At 56.5% G+C, this 27,733-nt stretch overlaps 1 protein-coding gene across 1 annotated transcript in view; it reads right to left on the minus strand.

Moving 5' to 3' along the window:
• ipo4 (importin 4) overlaps positions 1–27,733 on the minus strand; it is a 186,908-nt gene that overhangs the window by 112,545 nt on the left and 46,630 nt on the right. Inside the window, exons 17-18 of the mRNA XM_072501599.1 lie at positions 2,415–2,538; positions 1,231–1,342 (exon numbers count right to left, since the gene is read on the minus strand). Coding sequence (XP_072357700.1) covers positions 1,231–1,342; positions 2,415–2,538 — 236 coding nt within the window. The remainder of the gene's footprint in view (positions 1–1,230; positions 1,343–2,414; positions 2,539–27,733) is intronic.

Here is a 27,733-nt window from a genome sequence, read left to right on the forward strand (position 1 = left end):
GCACTCCTTTTATTGTTCTTTGTACATTGTTTTTACACAGTTGCTGTTTGTAATGCCAAAAATACCTCATTAAAATTGTTTGTCAAAAAAAAAAAGGCCTATGGGACACTTGCCGTTATTAACCGAGGCGTTGAGTTCAAGAGTAGGGAGGTTACGCTGGGATTGTAGAAAACGTTGGTTAGGCCATGTGGTAATCACCACTGTTGTATATATCACATACGAGATGTAGTACGGTAAGGCTCCTGTACCACAGGTACGGGGGTAGATCCCTGCCTGCTGGCTCCGCCCAGTAGGCGGAGTATAAATGTGTGTGCTCACCGAGCTGCAGCCATTTCGGCAGCAGCTGCAGGTGGCAACACATCTCTGCTTAATAAAGCCTCGATTACTCTCTACTCTCATCTCGTTGTAATTGATAGAGCGTCAGGCCACAGCGAGAGTATTGTGAGCAGTTCTGGAATCCACATTATCGGATGGGTGTGATCGCACTGGAAAGGGTGCAGAGGAGATTTACCAGGATGTTGCCTGGGCTGGGGAGTTTCAGCTGTCAAAGGAAGGTATTTTTCCCCTCATTGGAGGGGCCAGTAACCTGCGGACAGCGGTTTTAACCCACGATGTCACCGTGCCGCCCAGCATTGAATGGCGGATCAGACTCGATGGGTTGAATGGCCAACTTCTGTTCCTACTGCTGAGGCTCATCTGGAGAGCCGGTGCAGCCACAATGGCTTCCTTCTGTGCCGACACAACCGTGATTCTATGAGCAGTCTGGATAAACAGCAGCGTTTTGGAGAAGCTTCCTGAGAGTGGAAGGCGAGAGGCCAGGGCTGGGGCTGGTTTAGCACAGAGCTAAATCGCTGGCTTTGAAAGCAGACCAATGCAGGCCAGCAGCACGGTTCAATTCCCGTACCAGCCTCCCTGAACAGGCGCCGGAATGTGGCGACTAGGGGCTTTTCACAGTAACGTCATTTGAAGCCTACTTGTGACAATAAGCGATTTCATTTCATTTCAGTAAAGCAGTGTCAAGACATCTCTTTCTCTAGATTAAGGCAAATTGGAAACAATTCCAGGCTTCCGCCTGGAGGCTACTGGGGGGGGGGGCAGGAGCCGGAACGCAAAATTTGTTTTTTAAAAACGGTCGTGGGATAGACAGAAGGCTAAAGTGGAGATTTCAAACTGCTCAAACGCTGTTTTAACCAGGTTGCACCCCAAATGACATGTCGAAGTAACTCCTACCGTAACTCCTTCTGTCGATTTAATGGACAGCAGCATCACGGTGGTCATCTTCTCAAGGTGAGGCGCCATGCTCGGGCCTATCACCACCGACAGGGCGGCAAAGAGACTGTACCTGCAATCAGAAACAAGGCGTCAAAGGGCAGCACGGTAGCAGAAGTGGATAGCACTGTTGCTTCACAGCGCCAGGGTCCCAGGTTTGATTCCCCGCTGGGTCACTGTCTGTGCGGAGTCTGCACGTCCTTCCCGTGTCTGTGTGGGTTTCCTCCGGGTGCTCCGGTTTCCTCCCACAGTCCAAAGACGTGCAGGTTAGGTGGATTGGCCGTGATAAATTGCCCTTAGTGACCAAAAAGGTCAGATGGGATTATTGGGTTACGGGGTTAGGGTGGACGTGAGGGCTTAAATGGGTCGGTGCAGACTTGATGGGCCGAATGGCCTCCTTCTGCACTGTATGTTCTAAAGACCTCGGCGAGGGCGCACAGCAGACTGACAAAGAGAGGCTCCCGACGTGAGTAACTATGGTAACGTCGGGAGACACGGGCATTTGACGAGAACGTAAACCTGTGGAAAAATTGACCCCGCGACATGCGAGGAAGTCAGCCGCTGCCCAATAACTCAATTGAAGAGGTAGGTTTTGGGGGCGGTTCATACAGATAGTGAATGCGGGAAAGAGGCAGAGAGGGAGACAATTCCGGAGCTCAGGGCCTTGGGATTGGAAGGCACGGCCGCTAATGGTGAAGAGATGGAAGTCAGGAATGGGCATAAAAGCCAGGATTGGTGGAGTGCAAATATAGAAGGGTAGTGGAGTTGGAGGTTACAGAGATAGGGAGGGTTGAGGCAAGGAAGGGGAAGAATTGAAAGACGCAGATGAGGACTGGGAGCCAATGCACAAGGGCGTTGGGCAAACGGGACTAAGTGAGAGTTGCAATTCAGGGCAGCGGAGATTCACATGAGCCGAGGAGTGGAAAATGGCTGCATCGGGCTAATGGAGGTAACGAAAACACAGACGAAGGATTCGCCAGTGGACGGGTTAAGGGAGGACGGAGCAGAGGCAGGCACAAATAGCAAAGTAGAAGGAGCCAGGCAGCGAGAGCTTCTGCATTCACTTTTCTGACTACTCAAAGAGAGGAGGTGGCTATCCAGAAATACATGCTGACCGCACCCTGCCACCACAGGAAAATACTTACGTGCACCTCCGCAAATCAGGATCATCCACGTGGTCAATGAGATTCAGACCAAGTTGGCAGCATTCCTCAGAAAGGGGCAAAAACGTTTCTTTCCCAATCGTACGAGCCAGCACCCCCAAGGTTTCTGTCATTGGGAACAATCATTATAGCCGGTTTAGTCCTGCTTCTAAAGCATTTCTTTCAAATAACTATTTCAAACATAAAGACAACAGTCTCATCATCCATATGCTCCCAGGGTAGGCACAGAGCCAGTCAGATACAGAGTAAAGCTCCCTCTGCACTGTCCCCATCAAACACTCCCAGGACAGGTACAGCACGGGGTTAGATACAGAGTAAAGCTCCCTCTACACTGTCCCCATCAAACACTCGCAGGACAGGTACAGCACGGATTTAGATACAGAGTAAAACACCCTCTACACTGTCCCCATCAAACACTCCCAGGACAGGTACAGCACGGGGTTAGATACAGAGTAAAACACCCTCTACACTGTCCCCCGTCAAACACTCCCAGGACAGGTACAGCACGGGGTTAGATACAGAGTAAAGCTCCCTGTACACTGTCCCCATCAAACACTCCCAGGACAGGTACAGCACGGGGTTAGATACAGAGTAAAGGTCCCTCTATACTGTCCCCATCAAACAGTCCCCATCAAACACTCCCAGGACAGGTACAGCCCTGCATTAGATATAGAGTAAAGCTCCCTCTACACTGTCCCCATCAAACACTCCCAGGACAGGTACAGCCCTGCGTTAGATATAGAGTAAAGCTCCCTCTACACTGTCCCCATCAAACACTCCCAGGATAGGTACAGCACGGGGTTAGAGACAGAGTAAAGCTCCCTCTACACTGTCCCCGTCAAACAGTCCCAGGACAGGTACAGCACGGGGTTAGATACAGAGTAAAGCTCCCTCTGCACTCTCCCCATCAAACACTCCCAGGACAAGTACAGCATGGGGTTAGATACAGAGTAAAGCTCCCTCTACACTGTCCCCATCAAACACTCCCAGGGCAGGTGCAGCACGGGGTTAGATACAGAGTAAAGCTCCCTCTGCACTCTCCCCATCAAACACTCCCAGGACAAGTACAGCACGGGGTTAGATACAGAGTAAAGCTCCCTCCACATTGTCCCCATCAAACACTCCCAGGACAGGTACAGCCCGGGGTTAGATACAGAGTAAAGCTCCCTCCACATTGTCCCCATCAAACACTCCCAGGACAGGTACAGCACGGGGTTAGATACAGAGTGAAGCTCCCTCTACACAGTCCCCATCAAATACTCCCAGGACAGGTACAGCACGGGGTTAGATACAGAGTAAAGCTCCCTCTACACTGTCCCCATCAAACACTACCATGACAGGTACAGCACGGGGTTAGATACAGAATGAAGCTCCCTCTACCTGTCCCCATCAAACACTCCCAGGACAGGTACAGCACGGGGTTAGAGACAGAGTAAAGCTCCCTCTACACTGTCCCCATCAAACACTCCCAGGACAGCTACAGCACGGGGTTAGAGACAGAGTGAAGCTCCCTCTACACTGTCCCCAGCAAACACTCCCAGGACAGGTACAGAACGGGGTTAGATACAGAGTGAAGCTCCCTCTACACTGTCCCCATCAAACACTCCCAGGACAGGTACAGCACGGGGTTAGATACAGAGTAAAACACCCTCTACACTGTCCCCCGTCAAACACTCCCAGGACAGGTACAGCACGGGGTTAGATACAGAGTAAAGCTCCCTGTACACTGTCCCCATCAAACACTCCCAGGACAGGTACAGCACGGGGTTAGATACAGAGTAAAGGTCCCTCTATACTGTCCCCATCAAACAGTCCCCATCAAACACTCCCAGGACAGGTACAGCCCTGCATTAGATATAGAGTAAAGCTCCCTCTACACTGTCCCCATCAAACACTCCCAGGACAGGTACAGCCCTGCGTTAGATATAGAGTAAAGCTCCCTCTACACTGTCCCCATCAAACACTCCCAGGATAGGTACAGCACGGGGTTAGAGACAGAGTAAAGCTCCCTCTACACTGTCCCCGTCAAACAGTCCCAGGACAGGTACAGCACGGGGTTAGATACAGAGTAAAGCTCCCTCTGCACTCTCCCCATCAAACACTCCCAGGACAAGTACAGCATGGGGTTAGATACAGAGTAAAGCTCCCTCTACACTGTCCCCATCAAACACTCCCAGGGCAGGTGCAGCACGGGGTTAGATACAGAGTAAAGCTCCCTCCACATTGTCCCCATCAAACACTCCCAGGACAGGTACAGCCCGGGGTTAGATACAGAGTAAAGCTCCCTCCACATTGTCCCCATCAAACACTCCCAGGACAGGTACAGCACGGGGTTAGATACAGAGTGAAGCTCCCTCTACACAGTCCCCATCAAATACTCCCAGGACAGGTACAGCACGGGGTTAGATACAGAGTAAAGCTCCCTCTACACTGTCCCCATCAAACACTACCATGACAGGTACAGCACGGGGTTAGATACAGAATGAAGCTCCCTCTACACTGTCCCCATCAAACACTCCCAGGACAGGTACAGCACGGGGTTAGAGACAGAGTAAAGCTCCCTCTACACTGTCCCCATCAAACACTCCCAGGACAGCTACAGCACGGGGTTAGAGACAGAGTGAAGCTCCCTCTACACTGTCCCCAGCAAACACTCCCAGGACAGGTACAGAACGGGGTTAGATACAGAGTGAAGCTCCCTCTACACTGTCCCCATCAAACACTCCCAGGACAGGTACAGCACCGGGTTAGATACAGAGTGAAGTTACCGCTACACTGTAACCATCAAACACTCCCAGGGCAGGTACAGCACGGGGTTAGATACAGAGTAAAGCTCCCTCTACACTGTCCCCATCAAACACTCCCAGAACAGGAACAGCACGGGTTAGATACAGAGTAAAGCACCCTCTGCACAGTCCCCATCAAACACTCTCAGGAAAGGTACAGCACGGGGTTAGATACGGAGTACTGCTCCCTCTACACTGTCCCCATCAAACACTCCCAGGACAGGTACAGCACGGGGTTAGATACAGAGTAAAGCTCCCTCCACATTGTCCCCATCAAACACTCCCAGGACAGGTACAGGACGGGGTTAGATACAGAGTAAAGCTCCCTCTACACTGTCCCCATCAAACACTCCCATGACAGGTACAGCACGGGGTTAGATACAGAATGAAGCTCCCTCTACACTGTCCCCATCAAACACTCCCAGGACAGGTACAGCACGGGGTTAGATACAGAGTAAAGCTCTCACTACACTGTCCCCATCAAACACTCCCAGGACAGCTACAGCACGGGGTTAGAGACAGAGTGAAGCTCCCTCTACACTGTCCCCAGCAAACACTCCCAGGACAGGTACAGCACGGGGTTAGATACAGAGTGAAGCTCCCTCTACACGGTCCCCATCAAACACTCCCAGGACAGGTACTGCAGCGGGTTAGATACAGAGTGAAGCTACCGCTACACTGTCCCCATCAAACACTCCCAGGACAGGAACAGCACGGGGTTAGATACAGAGTAAAGCTCCCTCTACACTGTCCCCATCAAACACTCCCAGGACAGGTACAGCACAGGGTTAGATACAGAGTGAAGCTCCCTCTACACTGTCCCCATCAAACACTCTCAGGGTAGGTACAGCACGGGGTTAGATACGGAGTACTGCTCCCTCTACACTGTCCCCATCAAACACTCCCAGGACAGGTACAGCACGGGTTTAGATACAGAGTAAAGCTCCCTCTACACTGTCCCCATCAAACACTCCCAGGACAGGTACAGCACAGGGTTAGATACAGAGTGAAGCTCCCTCTACACTGTCCCCATCAAACACTCCCAGGACAGGTACAGCACGGGGTTAGATACAGAGTAAAGCTCCCTCTACACTGTCCCCATCAAACACTCCCATGACAGGTACAGCACGGGGTTAGATACAGAATGAAGCTCCCTCTACACTGTCCCCATCAAACACTCCCAGGACAGGTACAGCACGGGGTTAGATACAGAGTAAAGCTCTCACTACACTGTCCCCATCAAACACTCCCAGGACAGCTACAGCACGGGGTTAGAGACAGAGTGAAGCTCCCTCTACACTGTCCCCAGCAAACACTCCCAGGACAGGTACAGCACGGGGTTAGATACAGAGTGAAGCTCCCTCTACACGGTCCCCATCAAACACTCCCAGGACAGGTACTGCAGCGGGTTAGATACAGAGTGAAGGTACCGCTACACTGTCCCCATCAAACACTCCCAGGACAGGAACAGCACGGGGTTAGATACAGAGTAAAGCTCCCTCTACACTGTCCCCATCAAACACTCCCAGGACAGGTACAGCACAGGGTTAGATACAGAGTGAAGCTCCCTCTACACTGTCCCCATCAAACACTCCCAGGACAGGTACAGCACAGGGTTAGATACAGAGTGAAGCTCCCTCTACACTGTCCCCATCAAACACTCCCAGGACAGGTACAGCATGGGGTTAGATACTGAGTACTGCTCCCTCGACACTGTCCCCATCAAACACTCCCAGTACAGGTAAAGCATGGGGTTAGATACAGAGTAAAGCTCCCTCTAGACGGTCCCCATCAAACACTCACAGGACAGGTACAGCACGGGGTTAGATACAGAGTGAAGCTCCCTCTACACTGTCCCCATCAAACACTCCCAGGACAGGTACAGCACGGGGTAAGATACAGAGTGAAGCTTGCTCTACACTGTCCCCGTCAAACACTCCCAGGACAGGTACAGCACGGGTTAGATACAGAGTAAAGCTCCCTCTACACTGTCCCCATCAAACACTCCCAGGACAGGTACAGCACGGGGTTAGATACAGAGTAAAGCTCCCTCTACACTGTCCCCATCAAACACTCCCAGGACAGGTACAGCACGGGGTTAGATACAGAGTGAAGCTCCCTCTACACTGTCCCCATCAAACACTCCCAGGGCAGGTGCAGCACGGGGTTAGATACAGAGTAAAGCTCCCTCTACACTGTCCCCACCAAACACTACCAAGACAGGGACTGTACGGGGTTAGATACAGAGTGAAGCTCGCTCTACACTGTCCCCATCAAACACTCCCAGGACAGGTACAGCACGGGGTTAGATACAGAGTAAAGCTCCCTCGACACTGTCCCCATCAAACACTCCCAGGACGGTACAGCACGGGGTTAGATACAGAGTAAAGCTCCCTCTACACTGTCCCCATCAAACACTCCCAGGACAGGTACAGCACGGGGTTAGATACAGAGTGAAGCTTGCTCTACACTGTCCCCATCAATCACTCCCAGGACAGGTACAGCATGGGGTTAGATACAGAGTGAAGCTTGCTCTACACTGTCCCCATCAAACACTCCCAGGACAGGTACAGCACGGGGTTAGATACAGAGTAAAGCTCCCACTACACTGTTCCCATCAAACACTCCCAGGACAGCTACAGCACGGGGTTAGATACAGAGTGAAGCTCCCTCTACATTGTCCCCATCAAACACTCCCAGGACAGGTACAGCACGGGGTTAGATACTGAGTACTGCTCCCTCTACACTGTCCCCATCAAACACTCCCAGGACAAGTACAGCACGGGGTTAGATATAGAGTGAAGCTCCCTCGACACTGTCCCCATCAAACACTCCCAGGACTGGTACAGCACAGGGTTAGATATAGAGTAAAGCTCCCTCTACACTGTCCCCATCAAACACTCCCAGGACAGGTAAAGCATGGGGTTAGATACAGAGTAAAGCTCCCTCTAGACTGTCCCCATCAAACAGTCACAGGACAGGTACAGCACGGGGTTAGATACAGAGTGAAGTTCCCTCTACACTGTCCCCATCAAACACTCCCAGGTCAGGTACAGCACGGGGTAAGATACAGAGTGAAGCTTGCTCTACACTGTCCCCATCAAACACTCCCAGGACAGGTACAGCACGGGGTTAGATACAGGGTAAAGCTCCCTCTACACTGTCCCCATCAAACACTCCCAGGACAGGTACAGCACGGGGTTAGATACAGAGTGATGCTTGCTCTTCACTGTCCCCATCAAACACTCCCAGGATAGGTACAGCACAGGGTTAGATACAGAGTAAAGCTCCCTCTACACTCTCCCCATCAAACACTCCCAGGACAAGTACAGCACGGGGTTAGATACAGAGTAAAGCTCCCTCCACATTGTTCACATCAAACACTCCCAGGACAGGTACAGCATGGGGTTAGATACAGAGTAAAGCTCCCTCTACACTGTCCCCATCAAACACTCCCAGGACAGGTACAGCACGGGGTTAGATACAGAGTAAAGCTCCCTCTGCACTGTCCCCATCAAACACTCCCAGGCCAGGTGCAGCACGGGGTGAGATACAGAGTAAAGCTCCCTCTACACTGTCCCCATCAAACACTCCCAGGACAGGTACAGCACGGGGTTAGATACAGAGTAAAGCTCCCTCTACACTGTCCCCATCAAACACTCCCAGGGCAGGTACAGCACGGGGTTAGATACAGAGTAAATTTCCCTCTACACTGTCCCCATCAAACACTCCCAGGACAGGTACAGCATGGGGTTAGATACAGAGTAAAGCTCCCTCCACACTGTCCCCATCAAACACTGCAAGGATATGTACAGCACGGGGTTTGATACAGAGTAAAGCTCCGTCTGCATTGTCCCCATCAAACACTCCCAGCACAGGTACAACACGGGGTTAGATACAAAGTAAAGCTCCCTCGACACTGTCCCCATCAAACACTCCCACGACAGGGCAGCATTGGGTTAGATACAGAGTAAAGCTCCTTCTACACTGCCCCATCAAACATGCCCAGGACAGGTACAGCACAGGGTTAGATACAGAGTAAAGCTCCCTATGCACTGTCCCCATCAAACACTCCCAGGACAGGTACAGCACGGGGTTAGATACAGAGTAAAGCTCCCTCTACACTGTCCCCATTAAATACTCCCAGGGGTACAGCACGGGGTTAGATACAGAGTAAAGCTCCCTCTACACTGTCCCCATCAAAAACGCCCAGGACATGTACAGCACGGGGTTAGATACAGAGTAAAGCTCCCTCTACACTGTCCCCATCAAACAGTCCCAGGACAGGTAGAGCACGGGGGTAGATACAGAGTAAAGCTCCCTCCACCCCGACTCAATTTGATATGTATGCTGTACTGCAGTTCACAGTATGAAGCACAAGATTTAAAAGGAATATGGGAAAGGACCACCAATTATATGATTTGTGTCATGGCCTCTCAGCACAGCAAGTAAGGGAAATTCCAAGTATCCAGGGAATCGTGGTAGGCGGGTAATGACAACTGGAACAAAAGTGGCCAAAGAATCTTTAAATGTCAATATTAATTGAGGTACATATTGTTCGACAAGATACCAGGAATAGTTCAGCTACCTGGTGGGGAATGAGTGCAAACGTTTACTGTCTCAACCCAAAGATTGACATTTTTGACTGTACACCGCTCCCTCACTATTGAACCTCTGAGAGTGCGGCACTCCCTCAGTACTGACCCTCTGACAGTGCAGCACTCCCTCAGTACTGACCCTCTGACAGTGCGGCACTCCCTCAGTACTGACCCTCTGACAGTGCGGCGCTCCCTCAGTACTGACCCTCTGACAGTGCGGCACTCCCTCAGTACTGACCCTCTGACAGTGCGGCACTCCCTCAGTACTGACCCTCTGACAGTGCGGCACTCCCTCAGTACTGACCCTCTGACAGTGCGGAACTCCCTCAGTACTGACCCTCTGGCAGTGCGGCGCTCCCTCAGTACTGACCCTCTGACAGTGCGGCGCTCCCTCAGTACTGACCCTCTGACAGTGCGGCACTCCCTCAGTACTGACCCTCTGGCAGTGCGGCGCTCCCTCAGTACTGACCCTCTGGCAGTGCGGCACTCCCTCAGTACTGACCCTCTGACAGTGCGGCACTCCCTCAGTACTGACCCTCTGACAGTGCGGCACTACCTCAGTACTGACCCTCTGACAGTGCGGCGCTCCCTCAGTACTGACCCTCTGACAGTGCAGCACTCCCTCAGTACTGACCCTCTGACAGTGCGGCACTCCCTCAGTACTGACCCTCTGACAGTGCGGCACTACCTCAGTCCTGACCCTCTGACAGTGCGGCACTCCCTCAGTACTGACCCTCTGACAGTGCGTCGCTCCCTCAGTACTGACCCACTGACAGTGCAGCACTCCCTCAGTACTGACCCTCTGACAGTGCGGCGCTCCCTCAGTACTGACTCTCTGACAGTGCGTCGCTCCCTCAGTACTGACCCACTGACAGTGCAGCACTCCCTCAGTACTGACCCTCTGACAGTGCGGCACTCCCTCAGGACTGACCCTCTGACACACCGGCACTCCTTCAGTACTGACCCTCTGACAGTGCGGAACTCCCTCAGTACTGACCCTCTGGCAGTGCAGCACTCCCTCAGTACTGACCCCCTGACAGTGCGGCACTCCCTCAGTACTGACCCTCTGACAGTGCAGCACTCCCTCAGTACTGACCCTCCGACAGTGCAGCACTCCCTCAGTACTGACCCTCTGACAGTGCGGCGCTCCCTCAGTACTGACACTCTGACAGTGCGGCACTCCCGCAGTACTGACCCTCTGGAAGTGCAGCACTCCCTCAGTACTGACTCTCTGACAGTGTGGCGCTCCCTCAGTACTGACTCTCTGACAGTGCAGCACTTCCTCAGTACTGACCCTCTGACAGTGCGGTGCTCCCTCAGTACTGACCTCTGGCAGTGCGGCACTCCCTCAGTACTGACCCTCTGACAGTGTACCACTCCCTCAGTACTGACCCTCTGACAGTGTACCACTCCCTCAGTACTGACCCTCTCACAGTGCGGCACTCCCTCAGTACTGACCCTCTCGCAGTGCAGCACTCCCTCAGTACTGACCCTCTGACAGTGCAGCACTACCTCAGTACTGACCCTCCCACAGTGCAGCACTCCCTCAGTACTGACCCTCTGACAGTGCAGCACTACCTCAGTACTGACCCTCCCACAGTGCGGCACTCCCTCAGTACTGACCCTCTGACAGTGCGGCGCTCCCTCAGCACTGTCCGTCTGACAGTGCGGCACTCCCTCAGTACTGACCCTCTGACAGTGCGGAACTCCCTCAGTACTGACCGTCTGACAGTGCGGCACTCCCTCAGTACTGACCCTCTGACAGTGCGGCACTCCCTCAGTACTGACCCTCTGACAGTGCGGCGCTCCCTCAGTACTGACCCTCTGACAGTGCGGCACTCCCTCAGTACTGATCCACTGACAATGCAGCACTCCCTCAGTACTGACCCTCTGACAGTGCAGCACTCCCTATGTACCTACCCTCGGACAGTGAGGCGCTCCCTCAGTACTGACCCTCTGACAGGCGGCACTCCCTCAGTACTGATCCACTGACAATGCAGCACTCCCTCAGTACTGACCCTCTGACAGTGCAGCACTCCCTATGTACCTACCATCGGACAGTGAGGCGCCTCCTCGGTACTGACCCTCTGACAGTGCGGCACTCCCTCAGTCCTGACCCTCTGACAGTGCGGCACTCCCTCAGTACTGACCCTCTGACAGTGCGGCGCTCCCTCAGTACTGACCCTCTGACAGTGCAGCACTCCCTATGTACCTACCCTCGGACAGTGAGGCGCTCCCTCGGTACTGACCCTCTGACAGTGCGGCACTCCCTCAGTACTGACCCTCTGACAGTGCGGCACTCCCTCAGTACTGACCCTCTGACAGTGCAGCACTCCCTCAGTACTGACCCTCTGACAATGCGGCACTCCCTCAGTACTGACCCTCTGACAATGCAGCACTCCCTCAGTATAAACCCTCTGACAGTGCGGCACTCCCTCAGTACTCACCCTCTGACAGTGAGTCTCTCCGTCAGTACTGACCCTCTGACAATGCAGCACTCCCTCAGTACTGACCCTCTGACAGTGCGGCACTCCCTCAGTACTGACCCTCTGACAGTGCGGCGCTCCCTCAGTACTGACCCTCTGACAGTGCGGCGCTCCCTCAGTACTGACCCTCTGACAGTGCGGCACTCCCTCTGTACTGACCCTCTGACAGTGCGGCACTCCCTCTGTACTGACCCTCCGACAGTGCGGCTCTCCCTCAGTACTGACCCTCTGACAGTGCGGTGCCTACTCAGTACTGACCCCCTGACAGTGCAGCACTCCCTCAGTACTGACCTTCTGACAGTGCTGCGCTCCCTCAGTACTGACCCTCTGACAGTGCAGCACTCCCTCAGTACTGACCCTCTGACAGTGCGGCACTCCCTCAGTACTGACCCGCTGACAGTGCGGCGCTCCCTCAGTACTGACTCTCTGACAGTGCGTCGCTCCCTCAGTACTGACCCACTGACAGGGCAGCACTCCCTCAGTACTGACCCTCTGACAGTGCGGCACTCCCTCAGGACTGACCCTCTGACACACCGGCACTCCCTCAGTACTGACCCTCTGACAGTGCGGAACTCCCTCAGTACTGACCCTCTGGCAGTGCAGCACTCCCTCAGTACTGACCCCCTGACAGTGCGGCACTCCCTCAGTACTGACCCTCTGACAGTGCAGCACTCCCTCAGTACTGACCCTCCGACAGTGCAGCACTCCCTCAGTACTGACCCTCTGACAGTGCGGCGCTCCCTCAGTACTGACCCTCTGGAAGTGCAGCACTCCCTCAGTACTGACTCTCTGACAGTGCGGCGCTCCCTCAGTACTGACTCTCTGACAGTGCAGCACTTCCTCAGTACTGACCCTCTGACAGTGCGGTGCTCCCTCAGTACTGACCTCTGGCAGTGCGGCACTCCCTCAGTACTGACCCTCTGACAGTGTACCACTCCCTCAGTACTGACCCTCTGACAGTGTACCACTCCCTCAGTACTGACCCTCTGACAGTGCGGCACTCCCTCAGTACTGACCCTCTCGCAGTGCAGCACTCCCTCAGTACTGACCCTCTGACAGTGCAGCACTACCTCAGTACTGACCCTCCCACAGTGCAGCACTCCCTCAGTACTGACCCTCTGACAGTGCAGCACTACCTCAGTACTGACCCTCCCACAGTGCGGCACTCCCTCAGTACTGACCCTCTGACAGTGCGGCGCTCCCTCAGCACTGTCCGTCTGACAGTGCGGCACTCCCTCAGTACTGACCCTCTGACAGTGCGGAACTCCCTCAGTACTGACCGTCTGACAGTGCGGCACTCCCTCAGTACTGACCCTCTGACAGTGCGGCACTCCCTCAGTACTGACCCTCTGACAGTGCGGCGCTCCCTCAGTACTGACACTCTGACAGTGCGGCACTCCCGCAGTACTGACCCTCTGGAAGTGCAGCACTCCCTCAGTACTGACTCTCTGACAGTGCGGCGCTCCCTCAGTACTGACTCTCTGACAGTGCAGCACTTCCTCAGTACTGACCCTCTGACAGTGCGGTGCTCCCTCAGTACTGACCTCTGACAGTGCAGCACTACCTCAGTACTGACCCTCCCACAGTGCAGCACTCCCTCAGTACTGACCCTCCCACAGTGCAGCACTCCCTCAGTACTGACCCTCTGACAGTGCAGCACTACCTCAGTACTGACCCTCCCACAGGGCGGCACTCCCTCAGTACTGACCCTCTGACAGTGCGGCGCTCCCTCAGCACTGTCCGTCTGACAGTGCGGCACTCCCTCAGTACTGACCCTCTGACAGTGCGGAACTCCCTCAGTACTGACCGTCTGACAGTGCGGCACTCCCTCAGTACTGACCCTCTGACAGTGCGGCACTCCCTCAGTACTGACCCTCTGACAGTGCGGCGCTCCCTCAGTACTGACCCTCTGACAGTGCGGCACTCCCTCAGTGCTGATCCACTGACAATGCAGCACTCCCTCAGTACTGACCCTCTGACAGTGCAGCACTCCCTATGTACCTACCCTCGGAAAGTGAGGCGCTCCCTCAGTACTGACCCTCTGACAGGCGGCACTCCCTCAGTACTGATCCACTGACAATGCAGCACTCCCTCAGTACTGACCCTCTGACAGTGCAGCACTCCCTATGTACCTACCCTCGGACAGTGAGGCGCTCCCTCGGTACTGACCCTCTGACAGTGCGGCACTCCCTCAATCCTGACCCTCTGACAGTGCGGCACTCCCTCAGTACTGACCCTCTGACAGTGCGGCGCTCCCTCAGTACTGACCCTCTGACAGTGCAGCACTCCCTATGTACCTACCCTCGGACAGTGAGGCGCTCCCTCGGTACTGACCCTCTGACAGTGCGGCACTCCCTCAGTACTGACCCTCTGACAGTGCGGCACTCCCTCAGTACTGACCCTCTGACAGTGCAGCACTCCCTCAGTACTGACCCTCTGACAATGCGGCACTCCCTCAGTACTGACCCTCTGACAATGCAGCACTCCCTCAGTATAAACCCTCTGACAGTGCAGCACTCCCTCAGTACTCACCCTCTGACAGTGCGGCACTCCCTCAGTACTGACCCTCTGACAGTGCGGCGCTCCCTCAGTACTGACCCTCTGACAGTGCGGCACTCCCTCTGTACTGACCCTCCGACAGTGCGGCTCTCCCTCAGTACTGACCCTCTGACAGTGCGGTGCCTCCTCAGTACTGACCCCCTGACAGTGCAGCACTCCCTCAGTACTGACCTTCTGACAGTGCTGCGCTCCCTCAGTACTGACCCTCTGACAGTGCAGCACTCCCTCAGTACTGACCCTCTGACAGTGCGGCACTCCCTCAGTACTGACCCGCTGACAGTGCGGCGCTCCCTCAGTACTGACTCTCTGACAGTGCGTCGCTCCCTCAGTACTGACCCACTGACAGGGCAGCACTCCCTCAGTACTGACCCTCTGACAGTGCGGCACTCCCTCAGGACTGACCCTCTGACACACCGGCACTCCCTCAGTACTGACCCTCTGACAGTGCGGAACTCCCTCAGTACTGACCCTCTGGCAGTGCAGCACTCCGTCAGTACTGACCCCCTGACAGTGCGGCACTCCCTCAGTACTGACCCTCTGACAGTGCAGCACTCCCTCAGTACTGACCCTCCGACAGTGCAGCACTCCCTCAGTACTGACCCTCTGAGAGTGCGGCGCTCCCTCAGTACTGACACTCTGACAGTGCGGCACTCCCGCAGTACTGACCCTCTGGAAGTGCAGCACTCCCTCAGTACTGACTCTCTGACAGTGCGGCGCTCCCTCAGTACTGATTCTCTGACAGTGCAGCACTTCCTCAGTACTGACCCTCTGACAGTGCGGTGCTCCCTCAGTACTGACCTCTGACAGTGCAGCACTACCTCAGTACTGACCCTCCCACAGTGCAGCACTCCCTCAGTACTGACACTCAGACAGTGCGGCGCTCCCTCAGTACCGACCTCTGGCAGTGCGGCACTCCCTCAGTACTGACCCTCTGACAGTGTACCACTCCCTCAGTACTGACCCTCTGACAGTGTACCACTCCCTCAGTACTGACCCTCTGACAGTGCGGCACTCCCTCAGTACTGACCCTCTCGCAGTGCAGCACTCCCTCAGTACTGACCCTCTGACAGTGCAGCACTACCTCAGTACTGACCTTCTGACAGTGCTGCGCTCCCTCAGTACTGACCCTCTGACAGTGCAGCACTCCCTCAGTACTGACCCTCTGACAGTGCGGCACTCCCTCAGTACTGACCCGCTGACAGTGCGGCACTCCCTCAGTACTGACCCTCTGACAGTGCAGTGCTCCGTCAGCACTGACCCTCCGACAGTGCGGCGCTTCCTCTGCACTGACCCTCTGACAGTGCGGCACTCCCTCAGTGCTGAACCTCGGACAGTGAGGCACTCCCTCTGTGCTGACCCTCTGACAGTGCGGCACTCCCTCAGTACTGACCCTCTGACAGTGCAGCACTCCCTCAGTACTGACCCTCTGACAGTGAGGCACTCCCTCAGTACTGACCCTCTGACAGTGCGGCGCTCCCTCAGTACTGACCCTCTGACAGGCGGCACTCCCTCAGTACTGATCCACTGACAATGCAGCACTCCCTCAGTACTGACCCTCTGACAGTGCAGCACTCCCTATGTACCTACCATCGGACAGTGAGGCGCCTCCTCGGTACTGACCCTCTGACAGTGCGGCACTCCCTCAGTCCTGACCCTCTGACAGTGCGGCACTCCCTCAGTACTGACCCTCTGACAGTGCGGCGCTCCCTCAGTACTGACCCTCTGACAGTGCAGCACTCCCTATGTACCTACCCTCGGACAGTGAGGCGCTCCCTCGGTACTGACCCTCTGACAGTGCGGCACTCCCTCAGTACTGACCCTCTGACAGTGCGGCACTCCCTCAGTACTGACCCTCTGACAGTGCAGCACTCCCTCAGTACTGACCCTCTGACAATGCGGCACTCCCTCAGTACTGACCCTCTGACAATGCAGCACTCCCTCAGTATAAACCCTCTGACAGTGCGGCACTCCCTCAGTACTCACCCTCTGACAGTGAGTCTCTCCGTCAGTACTGACCCTCTGACAATGCAGCACTCCCTCAGTACTGACCCTCTGACAGTGCGGCACTCCCTCAGTACTGACCCTCTGACAGTGCGGCGCTCCCTCAGTACTGACCCTCTGACAGTGCGGCGCTCCCTCAGTACTGACCCTCTGACAGTGCGGCACTCCCTCTGTACTGACCCTCTGACAGTGCGGCACTCCCTCTGTACTGACCCTCCGACAGTGCGGCTCTCCCTCAGTACTGACCCTCTGACAGTGCGGTGCCTACTCAGTACTGACCCCCTGACAGTGCAGCACTCCCTCAGTACTGACCTTCTGACAGTGCTGCGCTCCCTCAGTACTGACCCTCTGACAGTGCAGCACTCCCTCAGTACTGACCCTCTGACAGTGCGGCACTCCCTCAGTACTGACCCGCTGACAGTGCGGCGCTCCCTCAGTACTGACTCTCTGACAGTGCGTCGCTCCCTCAGTACTGACCCACTGACAGGGCAGCACTCCCTCAGTACTGACCCTCTGACAGTGCGGCACTCCCTCAGGACTGACCCTCTGACACACCGGCACTCCCTCAGTACTGACCCTCTGACAGTGCGGAACTCCCTCAGTACTGACCCTCTGGCAGTGCAGCACTCCCTCAGTACTGACCCCCTGACAGTGCGGCACTCCCTCAGTACTGACCCTCTGACAGTGCAGCACTCCCTCAGTACTGACCCTCCGACAGTGCAGCACTCCCTCAGTACTGACCCTCTGACAGTGCGGCGCTCCCTCAGTACTGACCCTCTGGAAGTGCAGCACTCCCTCAGTACTGACTCTCTGACAGTGCGGCGCTCCCTCAGTACTGACTCTCTGACAGTGCAGCACTTCCTCAGTACTGACCCTCTGACAGTGCGGTGCTCCCTCAGTACTGACCTCTGGCAGTGCGGCACTCCCTCAGTACTGACCCTCTGACAGTGTACCACTCCCTCAGTACTGACCCTCTGACAGTGTACCACTCCCTCAGTACTGACCCTCTGACAGTGCGGCACTCCCTCAGTACTGACCCTCTCGCAGTGCAGCACTCCCTCAGTACTGACCCTCTGACAGTGCAGCACTACCTCAGTACTGACCCTCCCACAGTGCAGCACTCCCTCAGTACTGACCCTCTGACAGTGCAGCACTACCTCAGTACTGACCCTCCCACAGTGCGGCACTCCCTCAGTACTGACCCTCTGACAGTGCGGCGCTCCCTCAGCACTGTCCGTCTGACAGTGCGGCACTCCCTCAGTACTGCCCCTCTGACAGTGCGGAACTCCCTCAGTACTGACCGTCTGACAGTGCGGCACTCCCTCAGTACTGACCCTCTGACAGTGCGGCACTCCCTCAGTACTGACCCTCTGACAGTGCGGCGCTCCCTCAGTACTGACACTCTGACAGTGCGGCACTCCCGCAGTACTGACCCTCTGGAAGTGCAGCACTCCCTCAGTACTGACTCTCTGACAGTGCGGCGCTCCCTCAGTACTGACTCTCTGACAGTGCAGCACTTCCTCAGTACTGACCCTCTGACAGTGCGGTGCTCCCTCAGTACTGACCTCTGACAGTGCAGCACTACCTCAGTACTGACCCTCCCACAGTGCAGCACTCCCTCAGTACTGACCCTCCCACAGTGCAGCACTCCCTCAGTACTGACCCTCTGACAGTGCAGCACTACCTCAGTACTGACCCTCCCACAGGGCGGCACTCCCTCAGTACTGACCCTCTGACAGTGCAGCGCTCCCTCAGCACTGTCCGTCTGACAGTGCGGCACTCCCTCAGTACTGACCCTCTGACAGTGCGGAACTCCCTCAGTACTGACCGTCTGACAGTGCGGCACTCCCTCAGTACTGACCCTCTGACAGTGCGGCACTCCCTCAGTACTGACCCTCTGACAGTGCGGCGCTCCCTCAGTACTGACCCTCTGACAGTGCGGCACTCCCTCAGTGCTGATCCACTGACAATGCAGCACTCCCTCAGTACTGACCCTCTGACAGTGCAGCACTCCCTATGTACCTACCCTCGGAAAGTGAGGCGCTCCCTCAGTACTGACCCTCTGACAGGCGGCACTCCCTCAGTACTGATCCACTGACAATGCAGCACTCCCTCAGTACTGACCCTCTGACAGTGCAGCACTCCCTATGTACCTACCCTCGGACAGTGAGGCGCTCCCTCGGTACTGACCCTCTGACAGTGCGGCACTCCCTCAATCCTGACCCTCTGACAGTGCGGCACTCCCTCAGTACTGACCCTCTGACAGTGCGGCGCTCCCTCAGTACTGACCCTCTGACAGTGCAGCACTCCCTATGTACCTACCCTCGGACAGTGAGGCGCTCCCTCGGTACTGACCCTCTGACAGTGCGGCACTCCCTCAGTACTGACCCTCTGACAGTGCGGCACTCCCTCAGTACTGACCCTCTGACAGTGCAGCACTCCCTCAGTACTGACCCTCTGACAATGCGGCACTCCCTCAGTACTGACCCTCTGACAATGCAGCACTCCCTCAGTATAAACACTCTGACAGTGCAGCACTCCCTCAGTACTCACCCTCTGACAGTGAAGCTCTCCCTCAGTACTGACCCTCTGACAATGCAGCACTCCCTCAGTACTGACCCTCTGACAATGCAGCACTCCCTCAGTATAAACCCTCTGACAGTGCAGCACTCCCTCAGTACTCACCCTCTGACAGTGAAGCTCTCCCTCAGTACTGTCTCTCTGACAGTGCGGCACTCCCTCAGTACTCACCCTCTGACAGTGAGTCTCTCCGTCAGTACTGACCCTCTGACAATGCAGCACTCCCTCAGTACTGACCCTCTGACAGTGCGGCACTCCCTCAGTACTGACCCTCTGACAGTGCGGCGCTCCCTCAGTACTGACCCTCTGACAGTGCGGCACTCCCTCTGTACTGACCCTCCGACAGTGCGGCTCTCCCTCAGTACTGACCCTCTGACAGTGCGGTGCCTCCTCAGTACTGACCCCCTGACAGTGCAGCACTCCCTCAGTACTGACCTTCTGACAGTGCTGCGCTCCCTCAGTACTGACCCTCTGACAGTGCAGCACTCCCTCAGTACTGACCCTCTGACAGTGCGGCACTCCCTCAGTACTGACCCGCTGACAGTGCGGCGCTCCCTCAGTACTGACTCTCTGACAGTGCGTCGCTCCCTCAGTACTGACCCACTGACAGGGCAGCACTCCCTCAGTACTGACCCTCTGACAGTGCGGCACTCCCTCAGGACTGACCCTCTGACACACCGGCACTCCCTCAGTACTGACCCTCTGACAGTGCGGAACTCCCTCAGTACTGACCCTCTGGCAGTGCAGCACTCCGTCAGTACTGACCCCCTGACAGTGCGGCACTCCCTCAGTACTGACCATCTGACAGTGCAGCACTCCCTCAGTACTGACCCTCCGACAGTGCAGCACTCCCTCAGTACTGACCCTCTGAGAGTGCGGCGCTCCCTCAGTACTGACACTCTGACAGTGCGGCACTCCCGCAGTACTGACCCTCTGGAAGTGCAGCACTCCCTCAGTACTGACTCTCTGACAGTGCGGCGCTCCCTCAGTACTGATTCTCTGACAGTGCAGCACTTCCTCAGTACTGACCCTCTGACAGTGCGGTGCTCCCTCAGTACTGACCTCTGACAGTGCAGCACTACCTCAGTACTGACCCTCCCACAGTGCAGCACTCCCTCAGTACTGACACTCAGACAGTGCGGCGCTCCCTCAGTACCGACCTCTGGCAGTGCGGCACTCCCTCAGTACTGACCCTCTGACAGTGTACCACTCCCTCAGTACTGACCCTCTGACAGTGTACCACTCCCTCAGTACTGAACCTCTGACAGTGCGGCACTCCCTCAGTACTGACCCTCTCGCAGTGCAGCACTCCCTCAGTACTGACCCTCTGACAGTGCAGCACTACCTCAGTACTGACCTTCTGACAGTGCTGCGCTCCCTCAGTACTGACCCTCTGACAGTGCAGCACTCCCTCAGTACTGACCCTCTGACAGTGCGGCACTCCCTCAGTACTGACCCGCTGACAGTGCGGCACTCCCTCAGTACTGACCCTCTGACAGTGCAGTGCTCCGTCAGCACTGACCCTCCGACAGTGCGGCGCTTCCTCTGCACTGACCCTCTGACAGTGCGGCACTCCCTCAGTGCTGAACCTCGGACAGTGAGGCACTCCCTCTGTGCTGACCCTCTGACAGTGCGGCACTCCCTCAGTACTGACCCTCTGACAGTGCAGCACTCCCTCAGTACTGACCCTCTGACAGTGAGGCACTCCCTCAGTACTGACCCTCTGACAGTGCGGCGCTCCCTCAGTACTGACCCTCTGACAGTGCAGCGCCCTCTCAGTACTGACTCTCTGACAGTGCGGCACTCCCTCAGTACTGACCCTCTGACAGTGCGGCACCCTCTCAGTACTGACCCTCTGACAGTGCGGCACTCCCTCAGTACTGACCCTCTGACAGTGCGGCACTCCCTCAGTACTGACTCTCTGACAGTGCGGCACTCCCTCAGTACTGACCTTCCGACAGTGCAGCACTCCCTCAGTACTGACCGTCTGACAGTGCGGCACTCCCTCAGTACTGACCCTCTGACAGTGCGGCACTCCCTCAGTACTGACCCTCTGACAGTGCGGCGCTCCCTCAGTACTGACACTCTGACAGTGCGGCACTCCCGCAGTACTGACCCTCTGGAAGTGCAGCACTCCCTCAGTACTGACTCTCTGACAGTGCGGCGCTCCCTCAGTACTGACTCTCTGACAGTGCAGCACTTCCTCAGTACTGACCCTCTGACAGTGCGGTGCTCCCTCAGTACTGACCTCTGACAGTGCAGCACTACCTCAGTACTGACCCTCCCACAGTGCAGCACTCCCTCAGTACTGACCCTCCCACAGTGCAGCACTCCCTCAGTACTGACCCTCTGACAGTGCAGCACTACCTCAGTACTGACCCTCCCACAGGGCGGCACTCCCTCAGTACTGACCCTCTGACAGTGCGGCGCTCCCTCAGCACTGTCCGTCTGACAGTGCGGCACTCCCTCAGTACTGACCCTCTGACAGTGCGGAACTCCCTCAGTACTGACCGTCTGACAGTGCGGCACTCCCTCAGTACTGACCCTCTGACAGTGCGGCACTCCCTCAGTATGACCCTCTGACAGTGCGGCGCTCCCTCAGTACTGACCCTCTGACAGTGCGGCACTCCCTCAGTGCTGATCCACTGACAATGCAGCACTCCCTCAGTACTGACCCTCTGACAGTGCAGCACTCCCTATGTACCTACCCTCGGAAAGTGAGGCGCTCCCTCAGTACTGACCCTCTGACAGGCGGCACTCCCTCAGTACTGATCCACTGACAATGCAGCACTCCCTCAGTACTGACCCTCTGACAGTGCAGCACTCCCTATGTACCTACCCTCGGACAGTGAGGCGCTCCCTCGGTACTGACCCTCTGACAGTGCGGCACTCCCTCAATCCTGACCCTCTGACAGTGCGGCACTCCCTCAGTACTGACCCTCTGACAGTGCGGCGCTCCCTCAGTACTGACCCTCTGACAGTGCAGCACTCCCTATGTACCTACCCTCGGACAGTGAGGCGCTCCCTCGGTACTGACCCTCTGACAGTGCGGCACTCCCTCAGTACTGACCCTCTGACAGTGCGGCACTCCCTCAGTACTGACCCTCTGACAGTGCAGCACTCCCTCAGTACTGACCCTCTGACAATGCGGCACTCCCTCAGTACTGACCCTCTGACAATGCAGCACTCCCTCAGTATAAACCCTCTGACAGTGCAGCACTCCCTCAGTACTCACCCTCTGACAGTGAAGCTCTCCCTCAGTACTGACCCTCTGACAATGCAGCACTCCCTCAGTACTGACCCTCTGACAATGCAGCACTCCCTCAGTATAAACCCTCTGACAGTGCAGCACTCCCTCAGTACTCACCCTCTGACAGTGAAGCTCTCCCTCAGTACTGTCTCTCTGACAGTGCGGCACTCCCTCAGTACTCACCCTCTGACAGTGAGTCTCTCCGTCAGTACTGACCCTCTGACAATGCAGCACTCCCTCAGTACTGACCCTCTGACAGTGCGGCACTCCCTCAGTACTGACCCACTGACAGTGCGGCGCTCCCTCAGTACTGACCCTCTGACAGTGCGGCACTCCCTCTGTACTGACCCTCCGACAGTGCGGCTCTCCCTCAGTACTGACCCTCTGACAGTGCGGTGCCTCCTCAGTACTGACCCCCTGACAGTGCAGCACTCCCTCAGTACTGACCTTCTGACAGTGCTGCGCTCCCTCAGTACTGACCCTCTGACAGTGCAGCACTCCCTCAGTACTGACCCTCTGACAGTGCGGCACTCCCTCAGTACTGACCCACTGACAGTGCAGCACTCCCTCAGTACTGACCCTCTGACAGTGCGGCACTCCCTCAGGACTGACCCTCTGACACACCGGCACTCCTTCAGTACTGACCCTCTGACAGTGCGGAACTCCCTCAGTACTGACCCTCTGGCAGTGCAGCACTCCCTCAGTACTGACCCCCTGACAGTGCGGCACTCCCTCAGTACTGACCCTCTGACAGTGCAGCACTCCCTCAGTACTGACCCTCCGACAGTGCAGCACTCCCTCAGTACTGACCCTCTGACAGTGCGGCGCTCCCTCAGTACTGACACTCTGACAGTGCGGCACTCCCGCAGTACTGACCCTCTGGAAGTGCAGCACTCCCTCAGTACTGACTCTCTGACAGTGTGGCGCTCCCTCAGTACTGACTCTCTGACAGTGCAGCACTTCCTCAGTACTGACCCTCTGACAGTGCGGTGCTCCCTCAGTACTGACCTCTGGCAGTGCGGCACTCCCTCAGTACTGACCCTCTGACAGTGTACCACTCCCTCAGTACTGACCCTCTGACAGTGTACCACTCCCTCAGTACTGACCCTCTCACAGTGCGGCACTCCCTCAGTACTGACCCTCTCGCAGTGCAGCACTCCCTCAGTACTGACCCTCTGACAGTGCAGCACTACCTCAGTACTGACCCTCCCACAGTGCAGCACTCCCTCAGTACTGACCCTCTGACAGTGCAGCACTACCTCAGTACTGACCCTCCCACAGTGCGGCACTCCCTCAGTACTGACCCTCTGACAGTGCGGCGCTCCCTCAGCACTGTCCGTCTGACAGTGCGGCACTCCCTCAGTACTGACCCTCTGACAGTGCGGAACTCCCTCAGTACTGACCGTCTGACAGTGCGGCACTCCCTCAGTACTGACCCTCTGACAGTGCGGCACTCCCTCAGTACTGACCCTCTGACAGTGCGGCGCTCCCTCAGTACTGACCCTCTGACAGTGCGGCACTCCCTCAGTACTGATCCACTGACAATGCAGCACTCCCTCAGTACTGACCCTCTGACAGTGCAGCACTCCCTATGTACCTACCCTCGGACAGTGAGGCGCTCCCTCAGTACTGACCCTCTGACAGGCGGCACTCCCTCAGTACTGATCCACTGACAATGCAGCACTCCCTCAGTACTGACCCTCTGACAGTGCAGCACTCCCTATGTACCTACCATCGGACAGTGAGGCGCCTCCTCGGTACTGACCCTCTGACAGTGCGGCACTCCCTCAGTCCTGACCCTCTGACAGTGCGGCACTCCCTCAGTACTGACCCTCTGACAGTGCGGCGCTCCCTCAGTACTGACCCTCTGACAGTGCAGCACTCCCTATGTACCTACCCTCGGACAGTGAGGCGCTCCCTCGGTACTGACCCTCTGACAGTGCGGCACTCCCTCAGTACTGACCCTCTGACAGTGCGGCACTCCCTCAGTACTGACCCTCTGACAGTGCAGCACTCCCTCAGTACTGACCCTCTGACAATGCGGCACTCCCTCAGTACTGACCCTCTGACAATGCAGCACTCCCTCAGTATAAACCCTCTGACAGTGCGGCACTCCCTCAGTACTCACCCTCTGACAGTGAGTCTCTCCGTCAGTACTGACCCTCTGACAATGCAGCACTCCCTCAGTACTGACCCTCTGACAGTGCGGCACTCCCTCAGTACTGACCCTCTGACAGTGCGGCGCTCCCTCAGTACTGACCCTCTGACAGTGCGGCGCTCCCTCAGTACTGACCCTCTGACAGTGCGGCACTCCCTCTGTACTGACCCTCTGACAGTGCGGCACTCCCTCTGTACTGACCCTCCGACAGTGCGGCTCTCCCTCAGTACTGACCCCCTGACAGTGCAGCACTCCCTCAGTACTGACCTTCTGACAGTGCTGCGCTCCCTCAGTACTGACCCTCTGACAGTGCAGCACTCCCTCAGTACTGACCCTCTGACAGTGCGGCACTCCCTCAGTACTGACCCGCTGACAGTGCGGCGCTCCCTCAGTACTGACTCTCTGACAGTGCGTCGCTCCCTCAGTACTGACCCACTGACAGGGCAGCACTCCCTCAGTACTGACCCTCTGACAGTGCGGCACTCCCTCAGGACTGACCCTCTGACACACCGGCACTCCCTCAGTACTGACCCTCTGACAGTGCGGAACTCCCTCAGTACTGACCCTCTGGCAGTGCAGCACTCCCTCAGTACTGACCCCCTGACAGTGCGGCACTCCCTCAGTACTGACCCTCTGACAGTGCAGCACTCCCTCAGTACTGACCCTCCGACAGTGCAGCACTCCCTCAGTACTGACCCTCTGACAGTGCGGCGCTCCCTCAGTACTGACCCTCTGGAAGTGCAGCACTCCCTCAGTACTGACTCTCTGACAGTGCGGCGCTCCCTCAGTACTGACTCTCTGACAGTGCAGCACTTCCTCAGTACTGACCCTCTGACAGTGCGGTGCTCCCTCAGTACTGACCTCTGGCAGTGCGGCACTCCCTCAGTACTGACCCTCTGACAGTGTACCACTCCCTCAGTACTGACCCTCTGACAGTGTACCACTCCCTCAGTACTGACCCTCTGACAGTGCGGCACTCCCTCAGTACTGACCCTCTCGCAGTGCAGCACTCCCTCAGTACTGACCCTCTGACAGTGCAGCACTACCTCAGTACTGACCCTCCCACAGTGCAGCACTCCCTCAGTACTGACCCTCTGACAGTGCAGCACTACCTCAGTACTGACCCTCCCACAGTGCGGCACTCCCTCAGTACTGACCCTCTGACAGTGCGGCGCTCCCTCAGCACTGTCCGTCTGACAGTGCGGCACTCCCTCAGTACTGACCCTCTGACAGTGCGGAACTCCCTCAGTACTGACCGTCTGACAGTGCGGCACTCCCTCAGTACTGACCCTCTGACAGTGCGGCACTCCCTCAGTACTGACCCTCTGACAGTGCGGCGCTCCCTCAGTACTGACACTCTGACAGTGCGGCACTCCCGCAGTACTGACCCTCTGGAAGTGCAGCACTCCCTCAGTACTGACTCTCTGACAGTGCGGCGCTCCCTCAGTACTGACTCTCTGACAGTGCAGCACTTCCTCAGTACTGACCCTCTGACAGTGCGGTGCTCCCTCAGTACTGACCTCTGACAGTGCAGCACTACCTCAGTACTGACCCTCCCACAGTGCAGCACTCCCTCAGTACTGACCCTCCCACAGTGCAGCACTCCCTCAGTACTGACCCTCTGACAGTGCAGCACTACCTCAGTACTGACCCTCCCACAGGGCGGCACTCCCTCAGTACTGACCCTCTGACAGTGCGGCGCTCCCTCAGCACTGTCCGTCTGACAGTGCGGCACTCCCTCAGTACTGACCCTCTGACAGTGCGGAACTCCCTCAGTACTGACCGTCTGACAGTGCGGCACTCCCTCAGTACTGACCCTCTGACAGTGCGGCACTCCCTCAGTACTGACCCTCTGACAGTGCGGCGCTCCCTCAGTACTGACCCTCTGACAGTGCGGCACTCCCTCAGTGCTGATCCACTGACAATGCAGCACTCCCTCAGTACTGACCCTCTGACAGTGCAGCACTCCCTATGTACCTACCCTCGGAAAGTGAGGCGCTCCCTCAGTACTGACCCTCTGACAGGCGGCACTCCCTCAGTACTGATCCACTGACAATGCAGCACTCCCTCAGTACTGACCCTCTGACAGTGCAGCACTCCCTATGTACCTACCCTCGGACAGTGAGGCGCTCCCTCGGTACTGACCCTCTGACAGTGCGGCACTCCCTCAATCCTGACCCTCTGACAGTGCGGCACTCCCTCAGTACTGACCCTCTGACAGTGCGGCGCTCCCTCAGTACTGACCCTCTGACAGTGCAGCACTCCCTATGTACCTACCCTCGGACAGTGAGGCGCTCCCTCGGTACTGACCCTCTGACAGTGCGGCACTCCCTCAGTACTGACCCTCTGACAGTGCGGCACTCCCTCAGTACTGACCCTCTGACAGTGCAGCACTCCCTCAGTACTGACCCTCTGACAATGCGGCACTCCCTCAGTACTGACCCTCTGACAATGCAGCACTCCCTCAGTATAAACCCTCTGACAGTGCAGCACTCCCTCAGTACTCACCCTCTGACAGTGAAGCTCTCCCTCAGTACTGACCCTCTGACAATGCAGCACTCCCTCAGTACTGACCCTCTGACAATGCAGCACTCCCTCAGTATAAACCCTCTGACAGTGCAGCACTCCCTCAGTACTCACCCTCTGACAGTGAAGCTCTCCCTCAGTACTGTCTCTCTGACAGTGCGGCACTCCCTCAGTACTCACCCTCTGACAGTGAGTCTCTCCGTCAGTACTGACCCTCTGACAATGCAGCACTCCCTCAGTACTGACCCTCTGACAGTGCGGCACTCCCTCAGTACTGACCCTCTGACAGTGCGGCGCTCCCTCAGTACTGACCCTCTGACAGTGCGGCACTCCCTCTGTACTGACCCTCCGACAGTG

Source organism: Scyliorhinus torazame, chromosome 5, assembly GCF_047496885.1.
Source record: "Scyliorhinus torazame isolate Kashiwa2021f chromosome 5, sScyTor2.1, whole genome shotgun sequence".
In the NCBI taxonomy this organism is placed as follows: domain Eukaryota; kingdom Metazoa; phylum Chordata; class Chondrichthyes; order Carcharhiniformes; family Scyliorhinidae; genus Scyliorhinus; species Scyliorhinus torazame.